This window comes from Macaca fascicularis, chromosome 4 (assembly GCF_037993035.2).
Source record: "Macaca fascicularis isolate 582-1 chromosome 4, T2T-MFA8v1.1".
Classification (NCBI taxonomy): Eukaryota; Metazoa; Chordata; class Mammalia; order Primates; family Cercopithecidae; genus Macaca; species Macaca fascicularis.
In genome coordinates, this window is record NC_088378.1 from 75,827,675 (window position 1) to 75,841,001 (window position 13,327).

General features: G+C 38.8%; 1 protein-coding gene across 16 annotated transcripts in view; it reads left to right on the top strand.

The window, feature by feature from the left end:
- The window catches only part of USP45 (ubiquitin specific peptidase 45), an 82,359-nt gene that overhangs the window by 36,135 nt on the left and 32,897 nt on the right, over window positions 1-13,327 (top strand). For 14 of the 16 annotated variants that reach the window (XR_010586306.1, XR_006697673.2, XR_012433591.1 and 11 more), the window contains one exon: window positions 7,630-7,717. Coding sequence is in view for 8 of the 16 variants with exons in the window: in XM_005552290.4 (XP_005552347.2) it covers window positions 7,630-7,717 (88 nt within the window). In the remaining 8 variants the exon portion in view is untranslated. Of the gene's footprint in view, window positions 1-7,629; window positions 7,718-10,518; window positions 10,637-13,327 lie in introns of those variants that run through there. The other 2 variants (XM_074037405.1, XM_074037403.1) reach the window with 1 other exon arrangement.

A 13,327-nucleotide genomic window follows, 5' to 3' on the forward strand; every position in this document is an offset into this window, starting at 1 on the left:
AGAAATAAAATCCTTTACAGATAAGCAAATGCTTAGAGATTTTGTCACCACTAGGCCTGCCTTACAAGAGACCCTGAAGGAAGCACTCAACATGGAAAGGAACAACCGGTACCAGCCATTGCAAAAACATGCCAAAATGTAAAGACCATCGAGGCTAGGAAGAAACTGCATCAACTAACGAGCAAAATAACCAGTTAATATCATAATGGCAGGATCAAGTTCACACATAACAATATTAACCTTAAATGTAAATGGACTAAATGCTCCAATTAAAAGACACAGACTGGCAAACTGGATAAAGAGTCAAGACCCATCAGTCTGCTGTATTCAGGAGACCCATCTCACACGCAGAGACATACATAGGCTCAAAATAAAGGGATGGAGGAAGATTTACCAAGCAAATGGAGAACAAAAAAAAGCGGGGGTTGCAATACTAGTCTCTGATAAAACAGACTTTAAACCATCAAAGATCAAAAGAGACAAAGAAGGCCATTACATAATGGTAAAGGGATCAATTCAACAGGAAGAGCTAACTATCCTAAATATATATGCACCCAATACAGGAGCACCCAGATTCATAAAGCAAGTCCTTAGAGACTTACAAAGAGACTTAGACTCCCAAACATTAATAATGGGAGACTTCAACACTCCACTGTCAACATTAGACAGATCAACGAGACAGAAAGTTAACAAGGATATCCAGGAATTGAACTCATCTCTGCAGCAAGCAGACCTAATAGACATCTATAGAACTCTCCACCCCAAATCAACAGAATATACATTCTTCTCAGCACCACATCGTACTTACTCCAAAATCGACCACGTAATTGGAAGTAAAGCACTCCTCAGCAAATGTACAAGAACAGAAATTATAACAAACTGTCTCTCAGACCACAGTGCAATCAAACTAGAACTCAGGACTAAGAAACTCAATCAAAACTGCTCAACTACATGGAAACTGAACAACCTGCTCCTGAATGACTACTGGGTACATAACGAAATGAAGGCAGAAATAAAGATGTTCTTTGAAATCAATGAGAACAAAGATACAACATACCAGAATCTCTGGGACACATTTAAAGCAGTGTGTAGAGGGAAATTTATAGCACTAAATGCCCACAAGAGAAAGCAGGAAAGATCTAAAATTGACACTCTAACATCGCAATTAAAAGAACTAGAGAAGCAAGAGCAAACACATTCGAAAGCTAGCAGAAGGCAAGAAATAACTAAGATCAGAGCAGAACTGAAGGAGATAGAGACACAAAAAACCCTCCAAAAAATCAATGAATCCAGGAGTTGGTTTTTTGAAAAGATCAACAAAATTGACAGACCGCTAGCAAGACTAATAAAGAAGAAAAGAGAGAAGAATCAAATCGACGCAATAAAAAATGATAAAGGGGATATCACCACCGACCCCACAGAAATACAAACTACCATCAGAGAATACTATAAACACCTCTACCCAAATAAACTGGAAAATCTAGAAGAAATGGATAATTTCCTGGACACTTACACTCTTCCAAGACTAAACCAGGAAGAAGTTGAATCCCTGAATAGACCAATAGCAGGCTCTGAAATTGAGGCAATAATTAATAGCCTACCAACCAAAAAAAGTCCAGGACCAGATGGATTCACAGCTGAATTCTACCAGAGGTACAAGGAGGAGTTGTTACCATTCCTTCTGAAACTATTCCAATCAATAGAAAAAGAGGGAATCCTCCCTAACTCATTTTATGAGGCCAACATCATCCTGATACCAAAGCCTGGCAGAAACACAACAAAAAAAGAGAATTTTAGACCAATATCCCTGATGAACATCGATGCAAAAATCCTCAATAAAATACTGGCAAACCGGATTCAGCAACACATCAAAAAGCTTATCCACCATGATCAAGTGGGCTTCATCCCTGGGATGCAAGGCTGGTTCAACATTCGCAAATCAATAAACATAATCCAGCATATAAACAGAACCAAAGACAAGAACCACATGATTATCTCAATAGATGCAGAAAAGGCTTTTGACAAAATTCAACAGCCCTTCATGCTAAAAACGCTCAATAAATTCGGTATTGATGGAACGTACTTCAAAATAATAAGAGCTATTTATGACAAACCCACAGCCAATATCATACTGAATGGGCAAAAACTGGAAAAATTCCCTTTGAAAACTGGCACAAGACAGGGATGCCCTCTCTCACCACTCCTATTCAACATAGTGTTGGAAGTTCTGGCTAGGGCAATTAGGCAAGAGAAAGAAATCAAGGGTATTCAGTTAGGAAAAGAAGAAGTCAAATTGTCCCTGTTTGCAGATGACATGATTGTATATTTAGAAAACCCCATTGTCTCAGCCCAAAATCTCCTTAAGCTGATAAGCAACTTCAGCAAAGTCTCAGGATACAAAATTAATGTGCAAAAATCACAAGCATTCTTATACACCAGTAACAGACAAACAGAGAGCCAAATCAGGAATGAACTTCCATTCACAATTGCTTCAAAGAGAATCAAATACCTAGGAATCCAGCTTACAAGGGATGTAAAGGACCTCTTCAAGGAGAACTACAAACCACTGCTCAGTGAAATAAAAGAGGACACAAACAAATGGAAGAACATACCATGCTCATGGATAGGAAGAATCAATATCGTGAAAATGGCCATACTGCCCAAGGTAATTTATAGATTCAATGCCATCCCCATCAAGCTACCAATGAGTTTCTTCACAGAATTGGAAAAAACTGCTTTAAAGTTCATATGGAACCAAAAAAGAGCCCGCATCTCCAAGACAATCCTAAGTCAAAAGAACAAAGCTGGAGGCATCACGCTACCTGACTTCAAACTATACTACAAGGCTACAGTAACCAAAACAGCATGGTACTGGTACCAAAACAGACATATAGACCAATGGAACAGAACAGAGTCCTCAGAAATAATACCACACATCTTCAGCCATCTGATCTTTGACAAACCTGAGAGAAACAAGAAATGGGGAAAGGATTCCCTATTTAATAAATGGTGCTGGGAAAATTGGCTAGCCACAAGTAGAAAGCTGAAACTGGATCCTTTCCTTACTCCTTATACGAAAATTAATTCAAGATGGATTAGAGACTTAAATGTTAGACCTAATACCATAAAAATCCTAGAGGAAAACCTAGGTAGTACCATTCAGGACATAGGCATGGGCAAAGACTTCATGTCCAAAACACCAAAAGCAACGGCAGCAAAAGCCAAAATTGACAAATGGGATCTCATTAAACTAAAGAGCTTCTGCACAGCAAAAGAAACTACCATCAGAGTGAACAGGCAACCTACAGAATGGGAGAAAATTTTTGCAATCTACTCATCTGACAAAGGGCTAATATCCAGAACCTACAAAGAACTCAAACAAATTTACAAGAAAAAAACAAACAACCCCATCAAAAAGTGGGCAAAGGATATGAACAGACATTTCTCAAAAGAAGACATTCATACAGCCAACAGACACATGAAAAAATGCTCATCATCACTGGCCATCAGAGAAATGCAAATCAAAACCACAATGAGATACCATCTCACACCAGTTAGAATGGCGATCATTAAAAAGTCAGGAAACAACAGGTGCTGGAGAGGATGTGGAGAAATAGGAGCACTTTTACACTGTTGGTGGGATTGTAAACTAGTTCAACCATTATGGAAAACAGTATGGCGATTCCTCAAAGATCTAGAACTAGATGTACCATATGACCCAGCCATCCCATTACTGGGTATATACCCAAAGGATTATAAATTATGCTGCTATAAAGACACATGCACACGTATGTTTATTGCAGCACTATTCACAATAGCAAAGACTTGGAATCAACCCAAATGTCCATCAGTGACAGATTGGATTAAGAAAATGTGGCACATATACACCATGGAATACTATGCAGCCATCAAAAAGGATGAGTTTGTGTCCTTTGTAGGGACATGGATGCAGCTGGAAACCATCATTCTTAGCAAACTATCACAAGAACAGAAAACCAAACACCGCATGTTCTCACTCATAGGTGGGAACTGAACAATGAGATCACTTGGACTCAGGAAGGGGAACATCACACACCGGGGCCTATCATGGGGAGGGGGGAGGGGGGAGGGATTGCATTGGGAGTTATACCTGATGTAAATGACGAGTTGATGGGTGCAGCACAGCAACATGGCACAAGTATACATATGTAACAAACCTGCACGTTATGCACATGTACCCTACAACTTAAAGTATAATAATAATAAATAAATTTAAAAAAAAATTACTTTTTCTATATCAAAATAATGATGTTTTTTTTTTTTTTTTTGTCTGTTGGAATAGTAAATTATATTGGTGGATATTCTGACTAGCTTTACTAAGGTATATTTGACATAAAGTAAATTGTACATATTTAAAGTGTACTATTGGGGCCAGACACAGTGGCTCACACCTGTAATCCCAGCAGTTTGGGAGCCAAGGTGGGAGAACTGCCTGAGGCCAGGAGTTTGAGACTAACCAGGACAACACAGGGAGACTCAAACTCTATGAAAAAAAAAAAATTTGCCAGAGTTGTGATGGTGCACACCTGTAGTCCCAGCTACTCTAGAGGCTGAGGTAGGTGGATCACTTGAGCCTAGGAGTTTTGAGTGTACAGTGAGCTGTTAGTGTCATTGCACTCCTGTCACCCCGTCTCGCTGAAAAATATACTATTGGATAAGTTTTGACATATCTATACACTTTGTGTGTGTGTGTGTGTGTGTATACGTACATTCATTCAATATAATGAATGTATCCATCACCCCCCAAAGTTTTGGGGGCCCCTTTGTAATCCCTTTCTCTGGAACCTCTCCCCTAAACTCCATCCCTGGGTGGTATACCCCTTACCTGTGTTTGTGTTGCAGTAGATTAGTTTGCATTTGGGGGAATTCTATAGAAATGGAATCATACAGGGTGTACTCTTTTTTATCTGACTTCTTTCACTTGGCAAAATTTGTGGTTTATTCATGTTGTGTGTACGTGAACCAGTCTCTTGAAGTTTCTATTACAGTGGTGATTATCAGACACTTTGACCACTTGTGATGAGCCTTATTTGGGAGCGAGGTCTTCAACTTTGTGTTTTTTGTTTGTTTTATTTGGTTTTCTGCTTCTGCATTAGTTCACTTAGGGTGACAGCTTTCAGCTGCTTCCATGTTGCTTGCTGCAAAGGACATCATTTTGTTCTTTTTTTTATGGCTGTGTAGTATTCCATGGTGTATATGGACCACATTTTCTTTATCCAATCCACCATTTATGGGCACCTAGGTTGATTCCATGTCTTTGCTATTGTGAATAGCACTGTGATGAACATAGAAGTGGATTAAATTTCTTTTTCTTGACAGTCTCATAATTTATGCTTGTACATGTATTTTTCTCTTATGCCTTGAGGTTTTCAAAAGTCCTCTCCTCTTTCTCATGGCAGTACTTTTACTAAAGTACATTTCCTGGGAATCCTTAGTGTTCCCCTTATTTTGAATAGGCTGAATATTTTCATATGTTTGGTGATTTTTCTCTTTTAATCCTTTAATAGGTTTGAAAGTCTCTCTTGATGTGGGTAGCTCAGACGGGCTCCATCATAGAGTCTATAAATCATCCTGTGATTTTTTTTTGCCCATTTCTAGGTAAAAAAGAAAAAGCAAATCTAAGTTTATTAAATTTTCTTCAGTGGTTTAGAAGGCAGTAAATAGTTTTTGCAGTGGTTGAGATGGAGCTATAGGCAGAGACATGGTGGAAGCCGTTTCTCTTTGTTGAGGAATGATTTCCTTCTTGTGTGTCTGTTTTGAAAGCCATAAACTGCCCCCTCCTCCTAGCTACCCCTTGGCTAGTGAAGATCTCTAAAGGATTCTCCTGCTCCCTATTCTAGTCGTCTGCTACTTCACTGGCCTTCCTTGGAGTGTACAGCATAAGTGCAGGGTTCTGCAGTTTCTGCCTCTCCTGATGCCAGCTGTGGAGGTCCAGATAGGATTAGAATATGTGTCCATCTTGATTTCTGTCCTCATCTCTAATCTAGGAGGTAGGTTCTGGACACCACGTGCAGGTAGGAAAGCCCATCAAGGTAATAAAGTATTGTCAGCATGTTGCTATGTGCTGCTAGTTAGCAAGAATGTCTGGAGTGGTGTTTCCTCTTACAGGCTAGATTGACTACCAGTTAATGTTTTAGCAGTCAGGGACTCACTTTCTTTGTATTATTAGGATGAATATTTATCCTGAGGTAATGAAGAATAATGCTGAAAGTACTGCACTTGGCCGGGCGTGATGGCTTATGCCTGTAATTCCAGCACTTTGAGAGGCTGAGGTGGGTGGATCATTTGAGGTCAGGAGTTCGAGAGCAGCCTGGCCAACATGGTGAAACCCCACCTGTACTAAAAATACAGAAATTAGCCACGCACGATGGCAGGTGTGGCAGGCAACTGTAGTCCCAGTCACTCAGGAGGCTGAGGCAGGAGAATTACTTGAATCCGGGAGGCGGAGGTTGCAGTGAGCTGAGTTTGTGCCACTGCACTCCAGCCTGGGTGACAGAGTGAAACTCTGTCTCACAAAAATAAGATAATAATTAAAAATAATTAAGTACTGCACTCAGTCAAAAGACCTGTAGTTACGTTAGTGGCACTTAGCTTGTTCTTCAGTTTTCTCAAGCATAAAGTAGAACTTATATTAATTATAAATTCCTGAACAGTGCTGTTTTGTATATCACATGAGATATGTTATAAATATCATCAATAGTTGTGAATTTGTCTTCTATAGTCTATTCTCATTCTTTTGTGTTTTGACAATTATTTCTTCATCTTAGGTCAGGACACTTTCTAGATTTAATACTTGTCTGCTTCTTAAGGCAAAATGTTCATTTTAGCATTAGAGTTTACTGTAGATTACTTTTTAAAGTAACTGAATCAACCACATATTTCCTATGTCAGTGTCTCCATGAATAGTACCTCATCTTTCTATTAAATTAATACAGAGGAATTTTAATTATCAAGTCTGTAAAAAATATATTCACAGGGAGATCAAGTTATAGTCCTTTATTTTAATATAAATACTCTCTCGCTTTCCTTTTGGTTAAGGTAGGAAGATAATAAATGACAGTGGCTTGGGTTTGAATACTGGTTAATTTGCCAGCCGTATGACCTTGCAAATGATTTAAACAATACTGCTGAGTCCTCGCGTGTAAGTTGGAGAAAACAGTACATCCCAACAAAGTTGTTGGAGGATTATGCCTGAACGTGTGACAAACTACTAGTATTGTGCTTAACATGTAGTAATTGCTTAATAAATGATAGCCGTATTCTCAGTGCACACTTAAGATCACACCCTAATTGGACCAGTAATCACATTTTGTCTATTTAGTTGGAAAAGTAGTAAACTGCGTCTTTATGCCATTTTGTGTGTGTGGGTGTGTGTTTTGGTAGAGAACGGGGTTTTGCCTTGTTGCCCAGGCTGGTCTCGAACTCCTGAGCTTAAGTGATCTGCCCCTCAGCCTCCCAAAGTGCTGGGATTACAGGTGTAGGCTGCCGCACCCAGCTAATAATATGCTATTTCAAGTGCATTTAGACAAGAGTGTTGAACCATGGAATGATTATGCTTTTTTTCTTTCCTCTTTTGTCTTTACATCACAGGGCACCTCGATTTAAAGATTTCCAGCAACAGGACAGTCAGGAGCTTCTTCATTATCTTCTGGATGCAGTGAGGACAGAAGAAACAAAGGTCAGGTTTCTTTACGTATATCATATATTCTCTTCAAGAAGAGGATACAAAACTAAGGAAGTATTGAGGGGTCAAGGCGGGGTGTATCATCTGAGGTCAGGAGTTTGAGACCAGCCTAGCCAATATGGTGAAACCTCCTCTCTACTAAAACATAAAAATTAGCCGGGTATGGTGGTGCATGCCTGTAATTCCAGCTACTTGGCAGGCTGAGACATGAGAATTGCTTAAACTCAGGAGGCAGAGGTTGCAGTGAGCCGAGGTCATGCTACTGCATTACTCCAGCCTGGGTGACAGAGTAAGACTGTGTCTCAAAAAACAAACAAACAAAAAACAAGAAATTTCTACTACAATTTAAAAGTACAGTTGAGAAATAATTTAATTTTTTAGAATAAATATTCTAGATATTTTTCTTTCTTCTGTAAGATATTCACCTTTATCCTTTTACAGCCCTATTGTCCTTTTTCGTTAATGCCCTTTGGCTGTAAATAAAATAATTTAAACTAGCTTAAGTAAAAAGGAATTGTGGCCAGGCATGGTGGCTCATGCCTGTAATCCCAACACTTTGGAAGGCTGAGGCAGGTGGATCACCTGAGGTCAGGAGTTCAAGACCAGCCTGGGAAACATGGTGAAACCCTGTCTCTACTAAAAATATAAAAATTAGCCAGATGTGGTAGCGTGCACCTGTAATCCCAGCTACTTGGGAGGCTGAGGCAAGATAAACGCTTGAACCCCGGAGGTGGAGGTTGCAGTGAGCCAAGATCGTGCCACTCTACTCCAGCCTGGGTGACAGAGTGAAATGCTGTTAAAAAAAAAAAAAAAAGAATAGGGAATCTTAAGATGCAGGGAGATATTCCTGGGGGATATAGGAACAGGAAAGCTGTCAGGAATCCAGAAAGCATTCTTCTTCTTATCCTAGTTTCTCCGGCTCTGTAGATAATTTTCTTCATTTTTCTCCATGCAGACCAAGCAGTATTTGTATGTCATAGTTCCATGTATGTAAAAACTATATTGGCTATTCATGATTCTTGATTTTTAAATTCCCAGTAGAGAGAAACTTCATTATTCCATGTTGGATTAGATTCCACTCATGGATCAGTTGTTTGTGGCTACGAGAGAGGAGTCCCAGCCTCTTGGATGAGAGAGCATTTCTCAGAAAAGGAATAGCTCATGGACTGGATAGATTCCCCAAACAGTGTTGATTGTAGACCTATCCCCTAAATGATTGGCTCTTTATTAACTTTAATGTTAAATTAGTTAAATTCAACTTCTTCTCGGGAGGGGTTTCCTATGCACATAGGATTCAGTTTATCAGAGAAAATGCAAGATATTAAGGATATCAGATACACAGTACGCACTCTCTGTTTTCCTCCCTCTTACTCATAAAAGACATTGTTAATCGTTCCTAACAGTCCAGAATTATTTTCTGAGCACACCACTGTGGGCAGCCCTTGTCAGTCATAACTGGAATAATAGGTGAAAACCTGTTTTCCATTCAAGGCAGATATGCTTCTTAATCTATATGGTAATATGTAATAAAAGCAGCCAAGTGTTCAGTGAAGTACATACATGCTTGTGATAAGTAGTGCTAGGCATGATTGACCTTCCTTTTTTAAAAAAAAATTCTGCCGGGTATGGTGGCTCATGCTTGTAATTCCAGCAATCTGGGAGGCCAAGGTGGGTGGATCACTTGAGCTCAGGAATTTCAGACTAGCCTGGTCAACATGGTGAAACCATGTGTCTACTAAAAACACAAAAATTGGCCAGGCGTGGTGGTGCACACCTGTAATCCCAGCTTCTCGGGTGACTGAGGCATGAGAACCACTTGAACCCGAGAGGCGGAGGTTGCAGTGAGCTGTGATCGCACCGCTGCACTCCAGCCTGGGCAACAGAGCAAGGGCCTACCTCAAAAAACAACAAAAATCCTGTGTTTTAATTGTAGTGTGGCAGTGTCTCTTTACTCCTAGTGACTGTTTCACGTGTCCGTGTGAAGAGATCACCAAACAGGCTTTGTGTGAGCAACATGGCTGTTTATTTCACCTGGGTGCAGGCGGGCTGAGTCCGAAAAAGGAGTCAGCAAAGGTGATGGGATTATCATGAGTTCTTATAGGTTTTGGGATAGGCAGTGGAGTTAAGAGCAATGTTTTGGGGTCAGGGGGTGGATCTCACAAAGTACATTCTCAAGGGTGGGGAGAATTACAAAGAAACTGCTTAAGGGTGGGGGAGATTATAAAGAACATTGATCAGTTAGGATGGGTAGAAACAAATCACAATGGTGGAATGTCATCAATTAAGCTATTTTCACGTCTGTGGATCTTCAGGTGCTTCAGGACATCTGGATGTATACGTGCAGGTTACTGGGGATATAATGGCTTAACTTGGGCTCAGAGGCCTGACAGTGACCAATTTCCAGTGAAGAGAAAATTAGAGTTCTAACATTTTCTTTAAAGTTTCCTTTAAAAATAAGGATTGAGTTAATTACTCTCTCCTGCTACAAAACGTCACGTATCACAATCCTATTTTTAATTGTCCGTTTTTAATTATCTGTTTATTGACTTTCTTATTAAGCTAATTCAGCTTTTAGAGGTATCATTCCCTTTCTGCCACTTCTCTACTTTTATGTAATTGATCATAAATGCTACCACTTTCTATTTAATGTCCCTGTCTGTCAGCTTTCTTAGATTGTGATCTGTTTGAGGAATGGTATTATGTATTGTCTCTGTCCTGTGTGCCTTGCACATAGTAGGTGTTCTGTGAATTTTTGTTTGTGTGTGGTTTTTTTTTTGTTTTTTGTTTTGACACAGGGTCTCACTCTGTCACCCAGCCTGGAGTGCAGTGGCATGATCTCAGCTCACTGCAACCTCTGCCTCCCAGGTTCAAGTGATTCTCCTGCCTCAGCCTCCCAAGCAGCTAGGATTACAGGTGTGTGCCACCATTCCCAGCTAATTTTTGTACTTTTAGTAGAAATGGGGTTTCACTATGTTGACTAGGCTTGCTTATTTATTTATTTAGACAGTGTCTTACTCTGCTGCTTAGGCTGAAGTGTGGTGGTGTGATCTCGGCTCACTGTAACCTCCAGCCTCCTGGGGTCAAGTGATTCTCCTGCCTCAGCCTCAGCCTCTTGAATAGCTGGGATTACAGACATATATCACCAAGCCTGGCTAATTTTTTTTTTTTTTTTTTTTTGTATTTTTAGTAGAGACAGGGTTTTACTACTTTGGCCAGGCTGGTGTCGAACTCCTGACCTCAAGTAATCTGCCTGCCTTGACCTCCCAAAGTGCTGGGATCACAGGCATGAGCTGCCACTCCAGGCTCCCTGTGAACGTTTTTTGAATGAGTTGTATGTGCTTAACCTTAAACACAACTTCTTTTGAGAATTTGAATTGGGAAGAAATCAAAATAATTATTCTTATATGTTGTACTAGCTAGTTTCTTTGTGATTTGCAATTATTTTGAATATGTTGTATTTGAATAAACTGATAAACTGACAGGATAATACTGTGTCATTTTACCTACATTGTGTCTAAAAAAGAAAAAAAAGAGATTTATAATTAGTTAACCATTGAGGATATTAGCATAATCCCCTAGTTAGTATTTGATCAAATTTTCTTAGAGCTAGGAACTGATACTTAGAGTTGAGCTTCAAACTCAAGTCTTTCTGACTCCCAAACTAATGATCTTTCTAATTCTATAAAATACTGCTGATTGAAGTTTAATTTTAATGCTTGGACATCTGTAGTCAGTAGAAATAATGATTTTAAGCCTGCTATTTAAAATGTAACCATAATTATTTTACTATTTGAAAAAGTATTAAATCGGATTCAATAATTATGATATATTGCTGTTCTTGTTGAGGGGGTAGATGCATGTTGGCAGGGTGGGAACAGATTGCTGTTCATATTATAAACAATAAATGGGCCTACAGATGATATGAGTTACTTTAAGATTAATTCAGATTTATCAATTGCTAGAGTTATTTTTTTCCTGGGGTTTGCAGGAATACGTTTACTATGTGGTGGTCATGTATCATTAAATGGAATTTAAAATTATGTAAGTGGGCTGGGCATGGTGGCTCATTCCTGTAATCCCAGCAGTTTGGAAGGCTGAGGTGGGCGGATCACCGGAGGTCAGGAGTTTGAGACCAGCTTGGCCAACATGGTGAAACCCCGTGTCTACTAAAAATACAAAAATTAGCTAAGCGTGGTGGCGTGTGCCTGTAATCCTAGCTACTCAGGAGACTGAGGCAGGAGAATCGCTTGAACTCAGGGTGGAGGTTGCAGTGAGCCGAGATCGTGGCACTGCACTCTAGCCTGGGTGAGGGAGTGAGACACGTTCTCAAAAAAAAAAAAAAAAAAAAAGTGAGTGAAGTTAAAAGTCATGTGAATGGATTAAAATTATGTCTTGGGTTTTTTTTTTTTTTTCTGTTGATATTATAAAAAAAAGTAAAATATATCCCTGTCATTTTTTTTCTATTTTACCTCTATAATTTGATAGCAGTCTTTGTTATAATAAAATTATTGTTTGGTCATAATGGTGCAGTGGGATGCACAGTATCTTAGGCAGCACAGCAGGACACGTTGGTTTTGAAAACTCTTATCTTTCTTGCACTATTTGAGAGCTTTAGATGGTGCAGTAAAATTAAAATGTCAAGTCTGTGGATCTGTTCAATTTCATAAGCGAGGACAGTCCTGACGGTCAGCTACAGTGACTATCGGGGCAGGAGCTGCATTGTCTGGCCTGGGAACTCCACAGCTGTTAATCGTGCTGTTGTTGTAGTGTGTCACTGCCATGTGTTTTCTTGATTGAAGAAAGGCTACAATGTTATGTCTGCCACCAGAATCTTTTAGTAATGATGAAAAACTACTGACCTCCTTTCATATGGTTTCATTAAAGTCTTTTCTGAACTACAAAGTTGAGGAATAGACTCTTGCTGAATATAGTACTTAAGGGATCATTTGTGCAGAAATTGTAAATTTTTCGTGTACAAAATCAAATTTCCTAGAAGTAGTTCTTTTATAAGGCAGTCTTTTTAATTTATAAATTTATGCTTCTTTTGTTTTTTCCTTATAATTTGCAGTCAATAAATTAATATTACCTTTTTATTAAAGATTTATTACTATAATACATTGTTGGTTAGAATTATTTTAAAGGCAGAATATCTCAGCTAACTTAAACTGTACATTATTCTCATTCTTGTTTTTGAAGTATAAGGTGGAGATTTGAAATAGTTGAACCTTGATACTGCTAATTGATTATGTACTACAGTTATTAACAGCTCCCTGACCAAAGTATCTTTCTTTTAACCTAAATTATTCAAAACACAACTCCTAACAATGAGCTATTGTATATGGACCTAAACTCATTTATTTTCTTCAACTTGATGAATTACCTATTAACTTTTAAGCAATTTAGAGTAGAGAATATAAATTCATGGTTAGGATAGAAATTAAAAAGCAAAAGTCTAATATTTAAAAGTTAATAATGTAAACAATTTCATTTTACTCTTTTTAGAGTGTAATCACAGGTTTTTAGCTTTTTTCCTGCTGCTCGAATTGGTAACTTTTTAGCTTCTTTTGAGTGATATGACATTTCAGGATATATAGCGAAGTTTCA